Source organism: Plectropomus leopardus, chromosome 21 (assembly GCF_008729295.1).
Source record: "Plectropomus leopardus isolate mb chromosome 21, YSFRI_Pleo_2.0, whole genome shotgun sequence".
Taxonomy (NCBI): domain Eukaryota; kingdom Metazoa; phylum Chordata; class Actinopteri; order Perciformes; family Serranidae; genus Plectropomus; species Plectropomus leopardus.
In genome coordinates, this window is record NC_056483.1 from 12,238,977 (window position 1) to 12,262,983 (window position 24,007).

At 41.0% G+C, this 24,007-nt stretch overlaps 1 protein-coding gene across 7 annotated transcripts in view; it reads right to left on the reverse strand.

The window, feature by feature from the left end:
* The window catches only part of myripb (myosin VIIA and Rab interacting protein b), a 165,396-nt gene that overhangs the window by 68,579 nt on the left and 72,810 nt on the right, over positions 1–24,007 (reverse strand). For all 7 annotated transcript variants that reach the window (XM_042510338.1, XM_042510334.1, XM_042510337.1 and 4 more), the window contains exon 3: positions 4,866–5,087. In XM_042510338.1, coding sequence (XP_042366272.1) covers positions 4,866–5,087 — 222 coding nt within the window. The remainder of the gene's footprint in view (positions 1–4,865; positions 5,088–24,007) is intronic.

Below are 24,007 nucleotides of genomic sequence, written 5' to 3' on the forward strand. Positions count from 1 at the left end.
CTGTCCTGTGTCAGTTTGTTTGGTGAAATATGAATCCTGTTGATATGGTAAAAAACCCTATTCACTTCTCCTCCTCTGTAAAAATAAACAGCAAATGTTCAGTCTCTCAGAGGAAGTGACAGGGGCTGTTGTTGTGACAATAAATGGATATGACATGCATGTGATATTTGTAACTGTTAGTGCAGCTGCACGTTAAGCAAACTATTACAGTAAGCTAAGCTTCTACTACGACTAGAGAGTACGCACTTGTCAGCTCTTGGCCTGAGGCTGCAGAGCCAATCATCTCCTGCTTGGCCTTTAAAAGAAGGCAGTTCCATCGCAAAGAACCAACCAAATAATTAAATGTGGACTTTTGTGTGTGTGGCTGCCTGTCAGTTACGTGCTTACACCACCATGACAGCGCCGGAGCTCGCTCAGACTTAAAATACGACAGACGGTTAATGTTGAACTTTAACTGCAGCAGTGTGTGCATGTCTGTGTTTATGTGGACGGAGAGTTGAAGTGCGGCTCTTTATTCAGTGTTTGCAGTTGTGCAATGCACACAGTATAATGATGTGCTTCCATGCATGAGGAATTAAATAACCTTGATTACAATATCTAAAAAGGGATTTGATGCAAAAAAAAGTAATTTAACTGAATTAAAATGCCCTGAAAGGGTGTGTGCAGTTGGATATGTAATGTGCATGTGCTTGTGTTACAGTAAGCCTCTTGTGTGTGTGTGTGTGTGTGTGTGTGTGTGTGTGTCGACGTGTGTGTTTACAGTATAGTATAGGTCTGCAGCAGATGCCATAATCTCCTCGTAGTCATGCTTTAGGGTGAGATTATGAAAGCCATAAAGTGGTAGGAACAGTTTGTCACTTTAGTGTATTGTTATCTAACACACACACACACACACACACACACACACACACACACGTACTGTAGGTACATCATTCTATGGCCTGCAGACTGCACAGACAGGCACAAAGCCACCCATTTCTGCAGATTAAGCACAGAGAGGTGCAGTATTTCAAATGTAAATGTGAAAAATGAAGACTTCATCAGGTAGAGAGCAGTAGGGATGAGGCAGAGAGAAGGAGTGTTAGAATATAAAATGGACTGAAAAATAAAAATGTCAAGAATGGAAAAGACAGGGAGAAGCAGAGAAGTAAAACGGCAAGAGGAACAGCTCGATGTGAGAGTCAAAACAAAAGAAGAATTTAATGGCATTTTCTCTCTCAGATAATTGGGACAAGTACTTTCCTCTTCTGCCTTTCCCTCTCCTAATCGTTTTCATCCTCCTGCCCTCCCCCCTCTTCCTCTCGCTCTTGACCTTCATCTCTCTTCATCTCCTGCGCTCCCCTTTAACATTCTCCCCACTGCTTTGGCTGTGGAGCCAAAACAAGACAAAAAATGACTTTTCAGTTCCCACTAAAAATGTTTTGACTTCTCTCATCGAACCATTGCTGTGTGTGCGTGGTGGGTAAATGTGTGACTGTGCAGAGTGCGTGTGTGTAGTGCTTGTTGACCGAGAGCTGAGGATGCTGTTAATTCTACCAGACTGCAAATGGTCATGCTTGTCCCGCTTGCTCAGGAGGGAAAGCTGTGTTTGCTGCATGTGTGTGTGTGTGATTTACAAGGCTAGGATGGTGTTATGACAAAGCTGCTGATTCACTGAGTCTTTTCTTTTTACACACCATCTGTCATCAACACGCAAACATCTCAAATCAATTGACAAAAACCGAAACCTTCTACCGATCAATGACAGAGTCCATCGCAACTACATCTGCTCTTACATGTAATTAACCGTCACATAATCGACATATGAGCTCACTTGTGTGCTTGCGGGCTTGCATCTGCCTGGCTGTACATGCATTCATTACATTCCATGTGTGAGTGGGTGACTTTAGCCTTTGAGTGTGTCCATGTGTGCAATGATTACAAATCTGCTTTCCCAAGATGGATTGTGAGCAGCATGGCCATGCCACTGTGAATGTTGATGGACAGCTGGTGCATGTGAGTGAGACCATTTGGCGATCTGTTCCCTTTAGCGAATTGATTTTTTGCATTTAGATTCGACAGAATTCCCTCAGAAATAGTACAAAAACTGCTGACATTCAGGAGAAAATACTGATCTACTGATATATTATATATTAATATAGTCTTTTTTTGACTGATGCGATAATTCTTTTTATCTATTCTCTCTTATACGACAAAAAAAGACTTAATTAGAATTGCATTAACTGCATAGTAGGCTTGGTGGGGTTGCAATATTTCATACCTTCCTGAAGTATATGACGGTATTAGTGTGTTATACTTCTTACTTTCAGCTTTTCAGACGAGTAAATACACCATAAAAACCCACAAAATATTAAAGTAATATTCTCACACTTATTTTCCTTATTAATCAGAGAAATACAACTCTACACCTTTTGAATTCAACTTTTCTCCATCACGGAAGACTGATGACGCTTTATTGCCTCATTAACTCATCGTAAAATACACTTTGTTGACACTTGACAGAAATAAAATAAAACTCATGCAAACCATCTTGGTTACTATTGCTAGCAATCTAGTTAGTAAATTCACTGTTCCAACAATGACCAAGTCCAGTTTGGTTGAAATAAATTCTTAATTTACCAAGTTAGAATTAAAAAAAAAGTATGCTGTTATTCCCAACAGTCTCTCTGTGCCGTTGCTAGCCGCCGGCTGTTAACAGTCCTGTAACTTATCCCTCCACCACTAGGTGTTGTGGTGCTCACCAGTAGAGGACGGAAACTGACCTCTGGTGGTGCGTGCTGTGTACTACATACAATGAGGTCAATAGAAAGAGAAGCGCCTTATTTATGGTGGTATTGCGTAACATACCGTACCTTCAGGATTTCTAAATAACCTGGTATACCATAATACTGTACTACACAGTGACTTCTCTTTTAACAGCTCCTTTGCTTTTAGAAAGCACTTTCAGCCGTTATTTCCCAACCGTTACAGTCTGTTTAGCATCAAATCAATGCCTTTTCTTTGCAATCATCCACTCCAACAGTCGACTAATAGCTATTTCCAAAATAATGTTCAGGGCTCCTCTTGCCTCCAGCTCAACACTCGTGCAAGCTGTAAATCACTGTTCCAACTGACACGACTCCACCCGGGAGAGAGAGTAATTCATGCTAAAACCAGATTTAAGCCCCTTTTAATGCGCTAATGAAAAGTGCTGTATTTATATGTTGCTGGTAGACGGCAATGTTGTGACATCAGGCCCATCTGTGACTCAGTCTAAACCCCTAATGAGAACATTACTGCGCCCGAGGCAGAGACGCACACACGCAGAGGGGAGATGGAGAGAACGGAACTGGAGGAGAGTGCGAGGGAAGAGATGATCGATGCAAACCTTGCCACCTCTTTTGACTGCCATTATCCCTTTTCCCTCCCTTCTCTTCACTGTGTTCCCACTTCTGCTCCTCCCTCCTGTCTCATACACCAGGACTCGGGGCAGCGGGTCTAACTCAATACGCCGTGCCGCAAAAATCAATGAAAGACAAAAAGAGATAGAGAGGGGAAGAAATAAGGCCAAAGCTCTGCAATTCTGTCCACCTCTACCTTAACGCACACAGACAAGCAGAAAATCCAAAACGCACCGTCGACTCACCTGCATCTCTGTTCTTTTTGAGATATTGCACTCTACTGTAAATATCCCAACAAAGACATGAAATCAAACCAAAGGAGCTGTGGAGAATAATTTTATATATTCTTATAGGAATGTATTAGCACAAAAACCAGCTCAGGTAGGAAAAATAAAACATATAGACACATAAAAAGACACATTACAGTGATGTGTATACATGTCATGCACATTCCCTCATCCAATATCCAAAGCTCACAATTGATTTTGCAATGAATCCTCCACCACTGACTCACACACTCCAGCGTTATAGTATTTCCAACACCCCACCCTTGCTGCCCTGACACAGAGAAAGCTTCATATTCATCAAATGGTGAGTCGGGGCACTAGAACAACTCCCAAGGCTTTGGACAGACATGCAAACAGCCTTCACTGACACAAAGACATGCACACACACAGTTGGGTAAGACACATGCAAATTCAAACAGCTGTAGTGTGTTCCCCTGCCTCCTCTGCTCCCTCAGATTGTTTTCTTTTGTTCAATAAATCATAAATGTGTGATATCTAGTAAGCAGAGATGTGATTTGAGAACAAGCAGATTATAATTAAAAAAGGAAAGCAAAGAAAAATTTGACAGGTTTTGCAAAAATCTTTCACAAAAACTCATACATGCATGATTATTCATCTCCCCAGCCCTGCCCTGTCTACATCTTTCTGTCCGTCTGTTTTTCCGGCAGTGTACATATTGTCATTTAACCTCAACACACACATTACTTAGACGTTTCACTCAATTTCCTCCCCACTTCTACTCCCGTTTTCATTATAGCCTCCCTTAATGACCCCATCTTCTCCCTCCTGTGCTTTATAGCTACCAGGAATGTTAAAAAAAGGCAGGAAAACAAAGCTTAAAACTATTGTTAATTAATGTAAGAGTTGGATGTCCAAAACACAAATCAAACAAAACCCTCAAACCACCAATCCCTGCAGCTCTGACTCCATCAAAGTCCTGCGTTCCCTCTCATTCATTCACTTTTTCCCCGCACATCTGCCTCCTTCAGCTCCCATGTTCCCTCAACACTCTCAATCCTCCTCCCATTAATGCCACATTTTTTTCTCCATCCCAATTCCCTCTCTACTTCAGCGCCCTCCACTTCACCAATTCACAGCTTCTCTCGTATCTCCCGTCCCCATTCATTCCTCTGTCATTACTCTAATCTCTCCCGTCTCTGCCGCCGGCGTGTGTTTGAATGTGTGTGAAAACACTAACCTGCCCTTCTGGCACGCGGAGCACAGCCAGGCTTTGTCCTTCTTGTTGTAGGTGCAGCAGGTCTTGCAGACGTTGTACTGGCAGTCCAGGCACAGGCGCTTGGGGTTGAGCAGGAAGGTGAAGGGCGCGCAGCAGCGGATGCAGCAGTGCTCGTTAAAGCGGTGCTGCTTGGAGAGGATGGAGCATCTGCTGCCTTCCTCCGCCAGCTCCTGCTTCATCTCACTGAAACCGAGAGAGGGAGAGAGGGGGAGAGAGAGGACCGGAGGGGGAGGGGGAGAGAGAGAGAGAGGGATGTGGTGAGCGTCTGGTCGAGAGGTAGAACGTGAAATCGGGAGAGGATGGCAATGCGGAATAATTGGAGATGCTAAATAAAAAATTAAAAAAGGGGTATTAAAAGAAGAAAAGGAGAGGGCAGGAGGGGTCATGGGTTTGGTGAAAACACTCTCCCTCTTTCTCCCACTCTCTCTTACACTGATTTGGTGGAATTAACGTGATGGCTGACATTTCAATTTGGGAGGACCTGTCATGCCTTGTTTGCCCACATCAGTCAAAACACAGCTGAGGAGAGCAGGGCATGCACGTCGACTCCATCCTCAAATAAAAAAGCATCTTTGTTAATAAGGGCACTGTGAGGATAGGGATAATAAATTGGCATAAATAGCGCTAAGTCGAGGCTCTCTTGCTGGAGATTGCATGTTCAACACACAAACTAGCCTGAGAGGAAAGCAGCATCAATGAAAAGCCTGCACAGTCGTACTGAAAAGCTGTTTGGGCTTCAATCCAAAAATTACAGTTTAAAACTACAGCAGTGAAGGGGCACCAAAGAGCAGCACAGTCTAACTAATCTTAACGCCTCAGAGAACTGTACCCACTAATGACCTATTAGGATTAAAGACTGAAATACTCAACTAAAGCTAGTTGAAAACTCAAATAAAATCAGCCATAGCTCGTCCAACTGCTGCATCATTACAGAACGTTTGTCAAGTGAGGTTTTGATACTGAACGACTGATGCAAATCAAAAGAGAGACTAAATAATATAAGTTGTTAATCAGCGTGTTAACCAGCAAAGCAGCTTTGCTATCTGAGGCCTCACTGTTCATATAAATTATGCACATGGGGTTTTTCCTCGGTAGGATTTGCGCTGACTGAGCAATGCACCATAGGGAAAGACTGCAATAAATTATGTAATGTTTTGCATTTATATCATAAACCTTTCATCATCAGTGCATATTGCGCCTGTGTCAATTATATCTTAAATAACGCACAATGAGAAGAAGAGATTAAGTAACACATTTATCCGTGTTTACACTATCGCCCATCAGATGTCATTAGGCGCGAGTGGAGATGCAGAGATGGAGCTGTTGCTGCTGGGGAAGGTGTGAAAGTGCGTTCGGCTCGAATGGGCGGTGAGTAAATTATTTAAGCTGCTTTCTATACACCACACACAGCCAGGTTACAGCATCTCAGTGATCCCGAGCAGGTGCTGTGTAGAGTATACACTAACAGATATGTGCAAAACATGGACACAAAAATACAGAGAAAAACCCAAACTCGCTGAAAGCAGTGATGCGTGCAAGACTACACAGAAAAAAAGTGCATCCTAACCTCAACTAAACCACTAAGTCACCAAGGAAAATTAAGTGAATAGCAAAACCGATTGCTGAATGCAGCAGATTGTGTATTTCCTGTGTGTATTATGTGTACTGTACGCGTGTCTGTGGAGCCAGCGGGGGCATTGCAATCTCCTGCTTCCCTAAGTTATTAACGCTGCTCCTCAAGCAGATCCTCTGCTGCCTCACTGATTGCTTTTCATATGCATCATTAGACGCAGCATATTAACAAGATGAACAAACCATTTCATATATAGTGTCATGTGAGAATCGGCGGAGTGTGTGTGAGGGTTGAAGGGCGTTGGTTGGCATATGCATACTGAAGATACTGATGCACCAAAGATGATCAAAAGGGGTTTTTGTATTCTGCACATGCAAGGTCATACAGCTGCTGGGAAATGGTGGCCCCCAATCAAATTAAAACAATCTAAACAAACCACGAAGCAACATGAAAGAGACTCTCCTTGTCTGAGCTGCAGCACCTGGTTCATACAAATGCAACACAGAGCATCCAAATATGCAGCATATATTCATATTACAATGACTCAAAGAGTCTGAAAATCATTTCCTTCGCTTTTGATAAGGATCAGGATCCATTTTACGTCTCTGTGTCTGTGATACAGGTTTAATGAACAGCCCAGTTATGGCGGCTAGCTCCGGCCGATTAATTAAATGAGTGGGCGAATATACACATATATCCAAGGACAGGGGGGGATTTGTCATGCCTGGCGTCCCTCCACATTAACTCACATCTCTGTTAATGAGACATGAAAACCTGTGCTCATCTCGCAGCCATGACTGGAGATACATGCGGGTCATCCAGGTGTCAGTGAGGTAGGATTAGCTCAGAGGAAAAAACAGCAGTCGCTCTTTATTAGCGGAGTGCCCTTTAGAGTTAAAGAAATGTGTAATGTTAATGATCATTTATATTTGGGCTACTAGTTCTTAATAATTAATGTTCAAACAGACATAATTAACACAGATCCAGATAATATGGTTGAAATACTTGGCGGTATCTTTGAATTAAGGCTGCAAAAATGCCATTAAATGCTAAATGGACCTTGTAAAAAGATTGTTTTGTCGCCTGCTGTTAGTCATGAATAAGCTTCGTCCCCAATAGAAGTTAGAGCATCTTTAGCTTCTGTACTAAAATGGATTTCCTGCTGAAACTGAATATTTTAGCAGCATCCTGTTACGAGAAGTTTGAATCAAAACTTTCACATTGATTGGACTGCTAAAAAGCTGGAAGGTTTTGAGATTAACATGTTTCTAAGCCACAGCAGAGTCTGCTGACATTAAAAACATCAGTTTGAACATCTTTAATTTCATGACAAATTCAATCTGCTGATGAAGACCATGTAATATGATCAAAAGCTCCAGAAACATGTACTAAGCTAAATTGTGGATGATCATTCATCAGTTTCTGAAATCTCAATTTACTGCTTACTATACAGTGGACTACTGAGTGATAATTAAAGAGGAGGAGGACAGCAGACTCTCTACTCTCTCTCTCTCACACACACACACACACACACACATACACACACATACACAGCTGGTTAAGGCACCTTTCCTATAAATTGATTCATATTTCATTTTTATGCTTTTACTCATAAACATTCACACTTTAATCTCCAAGTCAAGGAAAAAACACATTAATTCATTAAGGTCAGACACTATTAAATATAACTTGTTTAATACACACATTGTAATTCAGTGACACAACCAGCTTGGTAATGGTCTAAAGTCCACCTTCAGACACGGTTTTAAGAACTCATTAATAAAATTTGGTTTGGGATTGATTTTCTCATATAAAAGGAAATTAAAGAAAAAAAAACTCTCAAAAGGATGACAGACAAACACACAACAAACAAGTGACATTTATGTTCTGTATGGTCTCGTTTTTTTTGTTGTTTGTTTGTCTGTTGCTTATTTTGTTTCGTCTTAAATAGGGAGAAGACTCTGACAAAGCTGTTCAGGCTTCCTTCCTCTCCGGCACTGAAATTGCATCTCTTGGATGTATTTTGTATTTTCTTACTAGTGCAAATAAATAAACCTAATCTGGCCTCGTGCACTAAAGCTGTTAACGGCAGGTTTTTCTTCTGCTTTTCACTTTCTTGATTGCTGCTTACACAGGTTTCTTTGCCGGTGTTGTGTCAAAATCTGTTCCCCCGTCTGTATGCGTTTTCAGTATTAGACGGAGATTGGATTTCCTGTTAGTGACGCACCTAATCTGGTTTATTCTGAGTATGTTTGAATCTCAGACTTTAGGGAAGTGCACAGACATCGTTCCCTTCAGTAGAGGAATGTGAAAACACCTCTATAAGTGACGAATTTTGCACAAATACAAACCATTACAGTCAAGGTCAGACATTTTTAGAGGACATAAAAAAAGAAAAAACATTTGAGTGGACGGGACCTTTATGGTTGCAATGACCATGAACATCATAGATTAATCTCTCAGTTTTCATTGATAAATTGTTCCATGTATATATTCAAAAAAAAATTCAAAAAAGCTCAGCACTGCTATAGAAAATGCATCCAACTAGACAGGTTTGACAGATTTTAAAATTTAATTTAAACTGTCCAGAATCATGTATTATTACTCTTTCAGTGCTTGCAGTTTGGACAAAAAAGAAAAATAAGGATGATGAAAAACTGTGACTAACCACAGATCAAAGCCAATTTGCTGTCTTTTGCATCTGCTAAATGCTTTATCAGTGCAAGGTTAACTCCAGACAAAAGCAGCCATTCAACGCCATTTTGAAACATGATAAAAGCTCCAAACATCTGATATGCATGTGCCAAGTATAATCGGTTTAGTGGGAGACCATCCTCAATATGAATCCTCATGAAATTAACATATTAATCAGACAATTATTTTTTTAAGTCTTGCATCAATGTCAGCATGATGTATTGAGGTAGCTCTGAAGAAATTAAGAACAGCAAAGTTTTTTGATAGTTCACAAGAAAACAAACCTTTTGAATTAAAAACTATTGATTGTGCAAATGAATGTGTATGGAGGTTGCAGTGGGTATTAGAGGGGATCACTGCTGAATACCAATTCAGCTTCTTATTGAAAGTCGGGGTAGCAGAACTGTGTGTGGATTTAATGATACACAGTGTATTTCTGACAGCCTGTCACTCCTGGCAAATATTATTTGTGCTGAAGATCTATTAACTCGGCTCTCTCATCTTCCATCAAGTCTGCCCTGCTTCTCTTTTCTCACTTTCCCCTTTCTGCTAGCGATCTTTTTTTCAGAGTCTCCTCATGTCTCCTGCTCCTTACTTTCCATTTAGTCTCTTTCTCACTTCAGCAGACAGGCTCAAGTTTTCCAGGTGAAGTTGAATTATGTAATGGCCTGAATTGTAATCAAGATAATGGCATTTTGAGGTCCAGCTGCAGCCTGGCAGGAAAACAAAAACAATTGCAGTGTTTTTTAAATGATGTATCGGCCCCTCAGCAGCTGTTCTCCTGCTCAGTGCAGTGCTCAAGAGTTACAGCTCTCATCTGATGCACTGCCGACCAACTCACAACTGAAAAACAATGTGATGAATCAGCTAAGGTGCAAAGTAAACACTATTGTGATTAGATAAGTAATTTTATGCTGATTTGTTGAATATTTCAACCTGTTCTCATTTACAGGAAGTCAAATACAGCAGCTCGGTGTCTGCTACTGACTCACAAGGCACCCTTTAGTGTCTGTATGAGACATACCCGGCTTTCAACTAACCCATCCGTGGCAATGACTTGGCATAAAGACAGAGATAGTCCACTCAAGGTTAGCGTCACATGACATGCGTGACGAGTAGGCAAAACCTACTCATCCTGTGAAAATGTACACTTATTTAGAATTGGAAACTGACACGTCCAAAACTGATGCTAGAGGGGTACGTACAGCATCATAGTTTGAAGCTTAGGGCCACTGACTAAACTGCCATATTTGACAAGTCAGGAGTGAGAACATCAATCTGCAGGTCACTTATGAGGGCGTATGACTATTGAAACAAAAATATGGTAAAAAACACTGTTGTTATGCATCACCATATTGATAACTGACTGATTAAACTAAATGAATATCTCTATAGCAGAGGGAAAACAGCTCCAACAACAAAATTTCAAAAACAATCTGATGTAAGTGGTTTGTGATTTATTACAAAACACCACAAAATGTCCCTTCCTGAAGCCCTGGCACTGTCTCTGAAAAAGTGACAACATGAGCCTATTCATCACTGAGCACGCAAGGCTGAACACAACTGAAATCAGTAGCCATATTATGACTGTGGTGAAAAAACAAGATTATTCTTGGGATGCAATTAGCCAAATTTGTAAGCAATGAATGAGCATCAAAATAATGATCAGAAATGTAAAACTTTATTTGCATCTGCAAATTAAACATCCAGTCATTAAGGCATGATACTGCATACTAAATTAAGTTTTGTGATGCACCAAATAACCCTAGAAAGCCAGCTCTATGCACAAGGAATGGAAGTAATTATTAAGCAAATAGTTAGGGACTATTAAAATCTGAAATGGCATAAATTGAACCCTGTTTAACAGCACATAGGGAGTTTTGTTCCAGTGCAGGTGGATTTTTCATTACGGTGGGGATATGTATTAATACACGCAAAAATAATGGATAGACAATACCCCAGCTGACACAGAGAGAGTGTCTTTTTGCTCTATATAGTATGACTTTCCCCCTGAATGTAGAGCAGCCAAGAAAGAAAAAAACATAGATAGTATGCTGTAGAAAAGAGAGAGTTTTGTTAACCCACTGTTGGTTTAGCTAAGGAGAAGATCCTAGAGAAAATGAGCATACAATATTGCAGCGAGTCTTTGATCAGCGCTTTGATCCATCTGCTGCAGTGGGAACCCACAACACCAGCATCCACTGTTCACCATGAAACCAGTAAATCATACAGCCCCGGAGCAGAGAGACACCTGTCTGAGAGGTTTGTGTGCATTAGAGTGCTAGCGTGTGTATTTATTGATGTTGAGTCGATGTGTATTTTCAAGCGTACAGTGGCCAGACACACTTGGTAATTGTGAATTGATCGAGGGCTTTCCGAAAGCTTAAGGTGCTTTTAATTGAAAGTGGGCAATTTCAAGTGTGAAGATGTTGCTATTCTGTTTCAGTGTTGATCTGAGTGCATGCATGAATGCATGCAGCATGTGCTAAAGGGATATTTCACTGATTCTCAACCAGCTTTTAATCAAAACAATGTGGGTGGAATGAACTGTAGTAATTTCTCTCCGTCTAACCAGTGCCTAGATATCCCTCATCCACCCACGGCAAAACTCTTCCAAATGACATAAAAAACGTCATTTGGAGGAGTTCCGCCAGCTCTTGGGCTGTTGCTCAAACTACAGGCTGTACTTCTGCATTTTCTGCCACCCGTGCTGCGAACAGTGCAGACAAAGAGTTTACAGCTGATCAAGAGAATTACCTGCCCGCCCCCCTCTCTTTCTCTTAAACTTGGACCAAAATTCAATGAAATGGTAAAACAAGGCAGTGCTGACTGAATTAAAAAAATCAAGATTTTGTTACTTCTCTGCATGCTTCTTTCCCAAAATGTTTCCAGTAACATATTTATACACTGTAATTAGCTGTAATAGCGAAAGTTTGTGAACAGAAAATGGGTGACATACTGCTTCCTGCACAGTTTAAACAGAGGCTGAAAAAACAGAGATCAAATGGTTAAACAAAGCAGCGTTGATCAAATATAAACCAAGACTCTGTTACTGAGTTATTTCTCATCTCAAATGTTATCAGAAACATATTTTAGCTTACTGTTTAACTGTAATACGAGACTGCCGGCTGCCATTGTTTAACTAATTCCAGTCCACATTGTGCCACCCACCAGCAGGAGCGTCTGGTAAGACATGATGCATTAATTGTAGGTTTTCTACCTCTTTAGCAAAAGCGTCCTTTTTCTCTGTTTTCTCTGGTCATATAGCACCAATGTCAAAAGTATTTGCATCTTTTTAGTGCAGAGACGGCCTAGTTTTATGTGAGGACTCTCTTTATATCGGTGAAATACTTCTTTAAATCTGTAGGGATCCTTTCCTGCTGTTATTCGGCCTGAAGTGACATATTAATACACTGTGTTGTGTGTATGTGCCTGTGAGTGCGTTACATGCACGTGCATGCATGCATGCATTTCTATCTTTATACACCCTGTGTGAATTAGAGCCGGAAAAATTCTTATCTGCTCCGGGGTGAAAAAAAGCAATGTGAATGGGAGCAAATTTTGGCTCAATCCAAGCGCAAAAAATCTGCATTTGGACCCCGACTGGGTGAAGCCGAGTTACACAGTTCATCCAACTTGAATGCCAGCTCCAAAAGAGAGCAGAGAGAAGCCCTGTAGACAATCTCAACTCTCTTTCTCCTCTGCAATGCAGTGGCAGACTGGCACGTGGGTCATAAATTTCAAGGTAGAGTTTCTGGCGTTGGGCTGTTGGGAGTGTCGGCAAGCTGCTGATTAAGGTGCAGGTGTTGGCTGGTGAGCTGAGATGAGATTATATTGCTTGGAGGTGGAGAGGGGACATTCCCTTCATGTGCAGGAATAAATCCGTGTTTGTTTGCTGTGTTAAAATATTCCAATGTCACAAACGAATAATCTACTGATCAATTCCAACAGACAGCCACCTGAATAACAGGCTAAGGAAGATAAAGTCACCACCAAACGCCAGTTCTCCTGCAGGATTATGTGTGCTAAAATCCCTCTCACACTGCACAGTACAACTTATTTGAGGGCGTCTCATCCATGAGAGGTTTGACAAATAGCAGTTCTGGCCAACTCCAGAAAATCCGTGTAAGTATATCTCTGACAACAGTGGAGAGTTTTGAGCTGAGACTCTGGCAACAAGGTAATTTTCTCTGCCCAGCGCCGTCTGTAAAATCAGGGGCTGAGTGACTTGAAATGACGGAGAGATATAATCCTGGCAGCCTGTCATCTTCCCCCAAACTCTCCTGGTTGACATCTGGAGGACTCTGCCATTTACTCCTGCAGGTTACTCTAAACACTGTGAGGCTACAGAGGTTATAGCTCATATTTACTGGAACAACAGAAAGAAGTAATTTTCATTTATATATCAGCATTTTTTAAGTTAAACGTACATTTATAGAATATGTCATCATGAGATGAAAAATGCCATTAAGCAGAGATACGTGACCAAAAGAGCAGTGTCATGACAACAATAAAGAAAAATGTATAATATAATGAAAACATATTAATCAGCAAAATACAAAGATAAGTCTCCGAAGACACAATTCATGAAACCTCAAAGGCAGCAGGTAGTAAAGAAACAGAACATCCCTTCAGCAATCAATAAATTAATCACATTAAGACTTTGGTCTTTTTACTTTTTTTTTTTTTACTTTGACCAAGAGGAAAGAAAGTAAAAAATGTCCTCAAACCGCAAATGGAATTTCCACAAAGTACAAGAGAACCAATGATAAGGAAACAGACCCAGAATGGCATTATATATTAAAGAGAAAAAGAATAAAGAGTTCATTTGCGCAGAGTTAGCAATAAACCTGAGGATACAGTACAAGGTGTTATGATGAGAAGGCAGGAATAAACATCAGTGCTGCATATTACAGCGTACAATAAAAGGTGTAGAAGAATAAGGAGGGAGCATACTAATGTAAAACAATGCAATCATTTAACAAGACTCAGGCTGCGTTCACACTGAGAGCCTAAGTGCTCAATTTGGATTTATTGCTCAGATTAAATGTATAGGTTTGGCTGCTCACATTAGTTTTCAAATGCTGCAAATATCAGATTCCAGTGTTAACGGGTCACAGTCCTGAACTGACCTGCATGTGAAAAAGCATAAACAAACTGTTGAAGCAAACTGTGGTACTGAGGTCAACATGGAGGTCGCTGAAGTTTCGTATATAAATTATGTGCAGTTTAAGCCAGCAAATTTGTGAGCAGATGATAACGTGGATGAGGAGAAAGAGACACATTTTTAATTATGGCTTTTTGATGGCTGCTACTTCTGTACAGAGGTGTGTAGATACAGAGTCGAAGCCAGGTGTGGCGAGAATTGTGACATTAATGGCTTCATGGAAACAGATTTTATTCCAAATTTCAGGATGTCAAGGGATACTTTGAAATACACCTGTTAGCGCCTCTTCACAAGGCTCTCACAGCAAGGCACTCAGTGACATAAAAGTCGCATGAATTTCTGTTCAGACTGCAAAAAAATCAGAGCTGTGTCTGCTTTAGGACCACATATGAAAATGTCACAATTAAGATTTGAAAAGATCAGAATTCTTGAGATGTGTGCTGTTCGCATAGCTATGGAAAAAACAAAACAAAAAAACAGATTTGGGCCCTTTTGCTCACAGTCTAAATGTAGCCTCAGGGCCGGGCATGTGCCACGTCTTTAACCGCCTGGAAAAGGCGCTGGGTGCTACTGTGTGCTCACTTTCAAGAGCGCAGAGGCAGGTTGTGTCTGAGGTTAATAAGCAGCCATAACCAGCACCGTATCACGTACACAGAAATAATTTAACTCCTTATACACCACAAACTGATATTTACATAAGGAGGGAAAGATATACGTCAGCTGTGATTGGTTGATTCTCTACACCTGACATTGAACTCCGATTATCCCAGGGTACACTCATGTTGACCTGAAAAATAGGCGACTGTGAATACTGACACTTCACAATGGTGTTACTCTCCCTTTTCAGCATGCCTTCTGTGTATCTACATTAAAAACAGATGATTTCAGGGTGCAGAAAAAGCTACATTTTTACGAACCCTAAGAGTCTACAGCCACACTAGCGGCTCTACTTAAGTACTGTGGTACTTTGAATTAAACACTAACATCAGCATGATAACATGATCACAATGACAATACTAACATGGTAAAGTTAAGCAGGTTCACCATCTTAGAGCGAAAGATTTAACCTGATGATGGCAGTAGACAAAAAGTTGGGAAATCACCAAAGTGTTTAAAAATCGTCCGCAGGGGGACATGAATCTGTGTTCCAAATTTCATGAAAATCCATCCAGTGGTTGTTGAGATATTTAAGTCTAGAGCAAAGAGACCCGTGGCAGACAGACAAACACTGACTTCCCTATAGAGCTGTGCTGCTATTGTAACTACAGTTTCTATAACCACTTTTTAGATCCTCAACCCCCTCACTCTTTTGAGCTCTCTTAAAACATTATTTATATATCTAACTTTGATATAAAACAGCCTAGTTTTAGACACTGAGCTCTAACTTTTTTTCCGTATTTTGTGAAAGAATGTGGCTAATTTATACAGCATACATTATTAATCATGTTCATTTTTCTGTGGTGGCCTTGGTGTGGTTTATTCATCCACTGCATAAATAAAGAGGACACACAGGCTTGCTCTCTTTTCTCTCTGTTCTCTGTCTCTCCCCCTCTTTCATCTTCAATACGTATCCAATATCAGGCACAGTGGAGACTTTTTATGCTCAATTTGTGTTCTCCCTCTTTTGACCTGAGCATTATTCTGCAGGTAGTGAATGAGAAGCTCAAGGTGACCACAACAGAGCCCTGTATGATGCTGCTGCTGGTTTTGTTCTCCCATTCTCTCTCTTTCTCCCTCACTTTAAATGAACTATGATATTTCACACACACACATGCACACACACAAGCATACACTCAGATCTCACATAATGTCACCGCAAGAATAAATCCAAGAAGTATACAGTTCCCTGAATGTCAGCACATCCTCCTTCATGTGTGACAGCCAAGTCCTAATGCAAGCCCTACTGCATGATTATATGCAATTTATTCTTAGCCATTCTGCTCCGGGATCTCAAACAAAGGGCCCAATATGTGTGCATATATTTGCAAACATTCATAAGAGAACAGTGACACAAGAGCAATACCTGAGGCCGGAGTTCCTCCTACAGAACCTCAAAATGGAAACACCACCTCCCCTCCCAGTAAGTTTTTCCACGGGGACTCATTCTTGCAACATCACCAAGCACACATAAAGACCTGCTTCATCTCTTCACATACATCACATCAACCCTGCAGGCTTTCCAGCCCGTTGAGCTAAGAGGCATGTTAGTAAACACTATGGGAAAAGAGACACATGCAGGCATACATGCATGACTGAATGAACACATGCACACATATAAAAGACGTATGCGACATGGACCGTTTCTGTGAGTGATGGCGCCATCTCCATAGGGACACTAAGACACAGTCTGTGTGAGAGCTATGAAGCAGGAAACACGGAGAAAGATGAAGGAAGTGCTTGTGATCTATAGGTGCGGCTGAGACTCGATACCAAATTGACAAAATGACTAGATAATTATTAATTGTTCCATTTCCGTCAATTCACTTAATTAACATGATGTACTGTAACTGCAGTCATCTATGTCATTCCCAACACTGTATTACACTAATTAACCTGTCTTGCAGACAGTATTCAGATCTGCAGAGATTTTCACAGCACTTGCAGCGATAATCGCCTGCATTAGTATAATCTGATTATAATTTTAAAAGTTGGCATCCACACTTACTTTAGGCTCTCAAAATAAGTGCACACACAGAGTGATGACACTATTAAAGCACATGCATATGCTGTGAGTGGTAATACTGACATGGCCGAATGCATTTTTATTGTGGAGTTTACCCACAGCTTTGCAGTAAAGTCAGCGTGATTATTAAAGGCTATATGCAAGAGAGGAATCAATTACACACAGCTTCTGGGCAGATTATCAGAACACCACTGGTTTAAGATAATGTTACGCTCACTATTAACTCTTTAATGTCTTTCTTTCAACTTCCTTTCAAGTCGTTAAAGACCATTATAAAGAAGGTTCTCACATAAAACTAGGCCATGTCTGCAGTAGAAAGATGCAAATATGTCTGAAATACGTGCTACATGACCAGAAAAAAAAGGACTGCGGCATTTGCTTTTGTTCGAACAGTAGAAAACTTCCAACTACCAGAACACATCTGTTGGGTAACATAATGTGACCTTGTTCATTCAAAGCAATGGCCAGATCTTGTGTAACAATTAAACGGTAAGAAAAACATCTGAGGCAATACAAATGTAACACAGTAACAGAATCTTGGTTTATATTGATCAGTGCAGCTTTACCGTTTTATCTCCGTTTTTTTGCCCTCAATTTTAATTGTGCAGGAAGCACCCTCTCTCACCATTACAGCAAAACAAGGCATTAAAATACATTTCTGGAAACATTTTAGCAAGAAATTGCCAGTGCAGTAACATAATCTTGATTTGTATTTGATCAGCATTGATGGTCGCAGTTTGAGAGACAGAGAGTGGGGCGGGTGTGTCTCTAGATCAGCTGTATACTTCTTGTGTGTGTGTGGTGGCGAGGCCATGGCTAACAGGCAAAACAAAAATGTTGTACAGAGCCTGTAGTTAGAGTAAAAGCCCCAAAAGCCAGCGAAACAAATGACGTGATTTACATCAAATGACGTAATTTACAGTATTTGGAGTATTTGATGTTTCGCCGGGGGGGCGGGGGATATCTAGGCACTAGTTAAATGGAGAGAAGTCTACCACAGTTCATCTATTCATACTAACCACATTGCTTTGATACACAGCTGGTTGAAAATCAGCAAAGTTTAAGCTTTATCCCTTTCATCTTCTCACCCCTTTTTTCTCATTGCAAGATTTCTCCTCCTGTACCTCTCTGTACTTGAGGACTTCCTTTCTGTCTTTCGCTCCCATCAATGCAATCCTATAAGAGCGTGCATTTTTCTGTACCCACGGGTCTATACGTCAGCAGCCTCTTTATCCCCCGCTCTTCCCCCCTCATCATCTTCTCTCCTCTCTGCGAACCCGCTAAACTGAAGCCTTGGGGCGATGGGGAGACTTCTCTCTGAACCAACTTTGGCTGGCGACGATTATCCAACAAGCCAATAATGAGCCCTCACTTTGGGAAACAATCCAAGTCAAATGTGTGCTCCGCTGATAACGTTTCCAATCAGAATGGCCTGCCTGCGTGGCAACTATGTGAGAAAATGAGAGAGAGATAAAGAGGGAGGAGGGAGGAAATAATGTGAGTAGGCGGTTTACTGCTACCTCAGCAAGGTGCTGAGATAATTTAGAAGTGAGGGAAGTCATTTTTTGCATTCTGGGATTATTGTTTTGAACTCTCCAATTACTCAGTATTGACAGATTAAATTCAAAGAGAGGAAAAAGCATATAATTTCACCATCACTTCTCTGAAATGGGCAGAGTCATTTTCCAGAAAACCGAAACTGGAGCAGCGCTCTGGATTTTCTGACTGTGTCAGGAGAGAAGATGGGCAAAATAGGTTAAGTTCAAAATGCTGAATTTCCTCTGATTACAGGCTTGAAAAAAGTCAAACGCATAAGCACACACAGCTAACAATGACAAACTGAGGTCAAAGTCTTCGAAAAAACGCAAATAAAGATTGCTTTCAAAGTATTCATTCAGTGTAAAGGCAATTTTTTTATGCATCAGCTCAGAATCTTCTTACAGTCTCACCTCCTTTAATACATACTTCAATCTCTGTCATTCACTTCATCAAACACTCACTTGAAGCTCCATCATGCCACTTCTCTTTCCTTTCATCCCCTCAACCCATTTCTCCCTTTAAAGCTCAGATTAGCAGCCTTTACAGTAGCGGGCACAGATTGTCCTTTCCTGTGCTGAATAATCTCTATTCACATAGGAAAATCAAAACAAATGTGCCAAATATGCGGCTTAAGTGTCAACCACACCGAGGGATGCCAAGGGAGGAAGGAAAAGGGAGAGAATGGCAGCGGCTACTGAGCACACATCCAACACCAGTGCCTCAATCCGAGGGGAATGAACTGTTTGTAGCGAATGGGAGAGTCAATCTGTTGTTAGGCTGCCACGAGGAAACAATGGGAGTGCACAGTATGCTGCAAATATGCTACAGCATGTTTCATATTTCATACCGAGCAAGGAAGCAGTGATAGTATTACAAGTGATTCAACGGCTAGCCAATTCCATATTCTTTCATGTGTTCTTCAAAATGTAACCACATTACTTTAAAGGGACAGTTCACCCCAAAATACACTTTTCCTCTTACCTGTAGAGCTTTTAATCAATATAGACTGTTTTGGTGTGAGTTGCACAATGTCGCCCTTGTCTCAAATATAATGGAACTAGATGGCATTCAGCTTGTGGTGCTCAAAGTACCAAAAAATTAAAAAATTAAAATAGGAAAACTGAACAGCAATTTCTCTTTCCAGAAATCATGACCCAGTTACTCAAGACAGTCCTTGTGAACTGTTTCACTTAGGAACTATTTTATGTCTACTGAACTACACCGGCCAATCATATGACCATGAACAAGGAAGCATGCATACTGCTAACGTTATAGTCTTGCTGAGGAGGGCATCATTGATGTTTACATATCGCGCTGTCATGAGCATAAGCTTCTCGTCAATAATTACACAGGTGTAGATTTTGGGGGTGTGCATTTGTCCTCTCCGGTAAAAACATTAAAGCTACAGAGAACATTTAATTTGGAAAAAAAAATCAAGGACAATCACACTATGAATTGGTTAATTTAAAAAAAAATGACTAGAACGAATGAAATCAAGAGTTTGATGCAAAAAAATTTCTGGTGGAGGATGTCTAAACCTTGTTTGATAGTAGTGTAGAGTGTTGAAAGGAAACCTACACTCATTGGCATGAGTAGATGCATGCTTCCCAAATTAACACTCCAAAAAAGTATAAATGCGTGTTTTTCCAATGTATTTTTTGGGTGCCAAGTGCCATCTAGCTCCATTGAGAGAAGGCACGTGTCTCTACAGCAGACATCTCCAACACTCGCACCAAAACAATCCAGAATGACATACATCACTGCAGGTAAGAGGAAAATATGAATTATTGATTTGGGGAAGGACAGTTCCTTTAAAATTTTATATCAACGAACAGTTAACCCTCAGGAAATGTACATAACAGCTTCATTTTTTGAAAATTAAACAATTTGCATCCTAAAATCCTCCTAGTATCTCAGTCTACATCAGCAGCTTGAGATCCTTTATCCCACTACTCGGTGATAATATTAGCTGCAATCGTGCTGCACAATATGCTGTGTGGTGCACATTAGCCGTGAACGTCGGGTTCGAGAGGATGTGCCGCTGTATATTAAGAAGAGGCCAGGGATAGCCGCCAGGGAACGAGTGGCTATTTCTGTGGTAACAAAGACGCAGAGCTACAGAAGAGCATCATTCACTGAATTCCCCTGTGATGAGAGAGAAGAGCTGCATGCAGGGAAAATAAAGAATAATGAACAAGGATAAGACAGACAGAGAGGAATAATTAGGGCTGAACCAAGAGGAAGAGAAGAGGGAGTTATTTTTGGGAAATGCCAATTCAATTACATGGGATGGGGGGGTTGGCTGTGGTTCTGACATAATGGGGGTTCTCATACTGACCGGGACTCCAGATCCCTATTAGACCCACAGGGAGCCTGACTGGCAGCCTCAGCCCACATGCTGTACCTAAGTGTGTGTCTGTGTGTGTGTGTGTGTGTGTGTGTGTGTGTGTGTGTGTGTGTGTGGGTTGGTGACACAAAGCACAGTCTATATGGATCCATGACAGATTTGACTCTTGTCACATTACAGCACACACCTACACTGACACACACACACACATATAGAGTCACTCTCTCTCTCACACACACACAAACAAACACACACATATTAAATCAATCCGTTCCACACTCTGGCAACAGCAGGGGGAGGGCATGTCGACTTCACGTACACAGATATGAAGACAGAATCACACCGCTGCAGTGTGACTGATGGTTGTGTGACACCCACCACCGCGGTACGTTTTCAGGTCCAGGGAGAGAGCAGCTTTTGTCAGAGGTGATTTGGGGGAAGAGAAAGCATAAAATGGTATTGGATGTAGATGGAAAGCTATTGATTGCAGCCTGACAGAGGAGGGTATTTGTAACTGCACTGCACTTTTGATTTGAGCCCCGCAATGGCTGCTAATGACAGAGAGCAGGGAGGCAGCACATTTTAGCAGTGCTAAGTGCATTTTGAATGAGCGCCTCAATTCAGCACTAAACCCAGCGATGACGCACTGGCAAATTAGAGATTTATGAAGAAGACACGATGAAAGAAATGCCAAGAGAAGGATTAAAGAGAAATAAAAGGTAGAAAAGAACAAACAAAATTGTAAAAATAATCATGACAGACTGTCCGTGTAGCTGTGTTTGGTGACAGATCAGTGTTGATAACAAACCAACAGGTCTAATACACTTCCTACGGCTGACAGACATGCATATTGGCTTTATGATAATCCAGTGCGGGTGGCAAATCAATAGAGTCAACACAACACAGAGAGTCATACTCTGCCTCATGGTGCATGTCAGGCAATATGAACTTACTGCAGGCAGTTTGCACCTGCAATCTGACATAAAAAGCAATACAAAAATGGCTTTATTCACCTTTTCTATCCATCCATCTGGAAAACTGTTCTGGGATCTGTCTTAGTGGTGCATTTAAATCTGCAGCAGAACCACGCACTCAATACATACAGACAGAGAAGCTCAAATTTCCCAAACATCAGCTTTTTAAGAACTGTAACACACATCCTAACATAAAGGAGATTGACAAGAGTTAAAGATCTTTGTAACATTTGAATGTAAAGGTTCAGTGTGTAGGATTTATGGATGTCTATTGGCAGAAATCACATTTTAGGGTTTGGTTATGTAGTGTAGTGTTTTGGGTGTTTGTTACATATCAAACATCCAGTATGTTGTCTGTGGTGTCTGAAACTGTGTCAACGGATGCCTTATACTTTCTTCTGCAAACTAAATCTACCTACGGGTACAAACAAAGTAACTTGAACCTGATCCTGAAGAGACCTGCGAATAATTCAGCTTCTGGTAAAATAAAACTCTTGAATGTCTGGATCAGGAAAAAAGGTGATAACACAGTAGCAGGTGCTAGGCTAGCAGCCCGTCTCTGGTGACCCAAACAGCTTCGGAGAAACAGTGATTTGTAACGTCAAACTGCTTTATTCACTGTTTTTACCTGCTTTAAATCACCTGGTCCGTTTGTTTTGGAGACGAGGAGATCTCTGCGGATAATTCAGTTCCCTATACAAACCCACTGAATGAAAACACTGATGGAATTTTGACCGAGAAACGTTTCAGCTGGTTGCAAATGGCAATCATCACTGCTAGATGCCACCAAATAGCCCTAAATCTTACACATGGGACCTTTAAATTAGAAGAAAATGAAATCAGATTATAACACTGAATTCTACAACTGTTTGAACTAGTGTTTAGGCATTATTTAATAAAGTTCCCATTAAAAAACTGGAGGTTTCTAGTCACAGAGTCATTTTGTATTCTAGTGAAATGGCTTTAACCTTGTAACAAAGCTTTCTTATAATGTCAGCTGGGAGCTGCAGTAAACTCTCTGATGTTCATGCGTCCTCAGATAACCCAATAGAACCACTCATAAATACAATTACCTCTGCCTCAACACACAAACACACACATAATACTGTATTTATGACATCTGGACAGCTTACACCACAGGGAGTCAGACCACACGGTGGTCTTGTCCTTTAAAGCCAAACACACTCATTTCCTGAGCGGTTATTATTCCCTGAGGCACTCTCGCTGATAAAAGGCTTTTTTTTTTTTTTTTAAATCTAAGGTGGAAGTGTGCAGACAGAAGCCTGTGTGTAATCTTGCAGTTACACAAAAATGTACACAGAGGCACTTGTGTTCGACCAAACCAAAACATATGCTCACGTGCACACAAAATACTCTGCAGCAAACAATCGCAGAAGTCAGGCTTCTGGGATTTAGAGAAAGAGAGAGAGAGAGAGAGGCTGCAAAGGGAAAGGGCTTTATGGAGAGAAAATCACATCACTATGTCCTTGCTTGGGTCACCTTGGGTTTCTTGTAGCAGTTGAGTTAGAGGGAAAGAGAGCGAGGAAAAAAACTGAGTGGGAGGAAGAGATTTATCACAGCTGGACAGGTGTAGCTGAGGCAGAGGTTGAACGACTGGGACTACCTGGGAGATTACTGCTACATGAAAGGAGATTTAAAAGTGTTTTGCTTCAGCAATTACTGCATTTTAACTCACTGTTTATCCCCCCCCAGAGTGTAGCAACACCAGGAGGAGCTGCAGGAGAAACATGCACACTTATAGGCTGAGATGTGAACTCATGCATCCATGTATGCAAGTAACATAGTTCAGACACTCTCGACACGTACTCGCACACTCTGCGGCTATACATGCTACATAGAATAACAATGATTTTGTGTTCAGCTGGAGGCAAAAATGGCTCATCCATTACAGGATGGTCAGAGCAGTCAGAAAACCATTTCTCATGGCATTGAGCTCCGGAGGCAAACTGCCTCATTGCATAAAAGCATAAACACCTGTCAGCGTATAGACAGAGTTATCAATGATGGGTAGTCAGGGTAGGCAGAGTAGGTAGTGGTTATAATCACAATGAAATTAGATTTTTTTGTACATTTTAAAGAAGTATTTCACTTCTGGAAAGATGTTC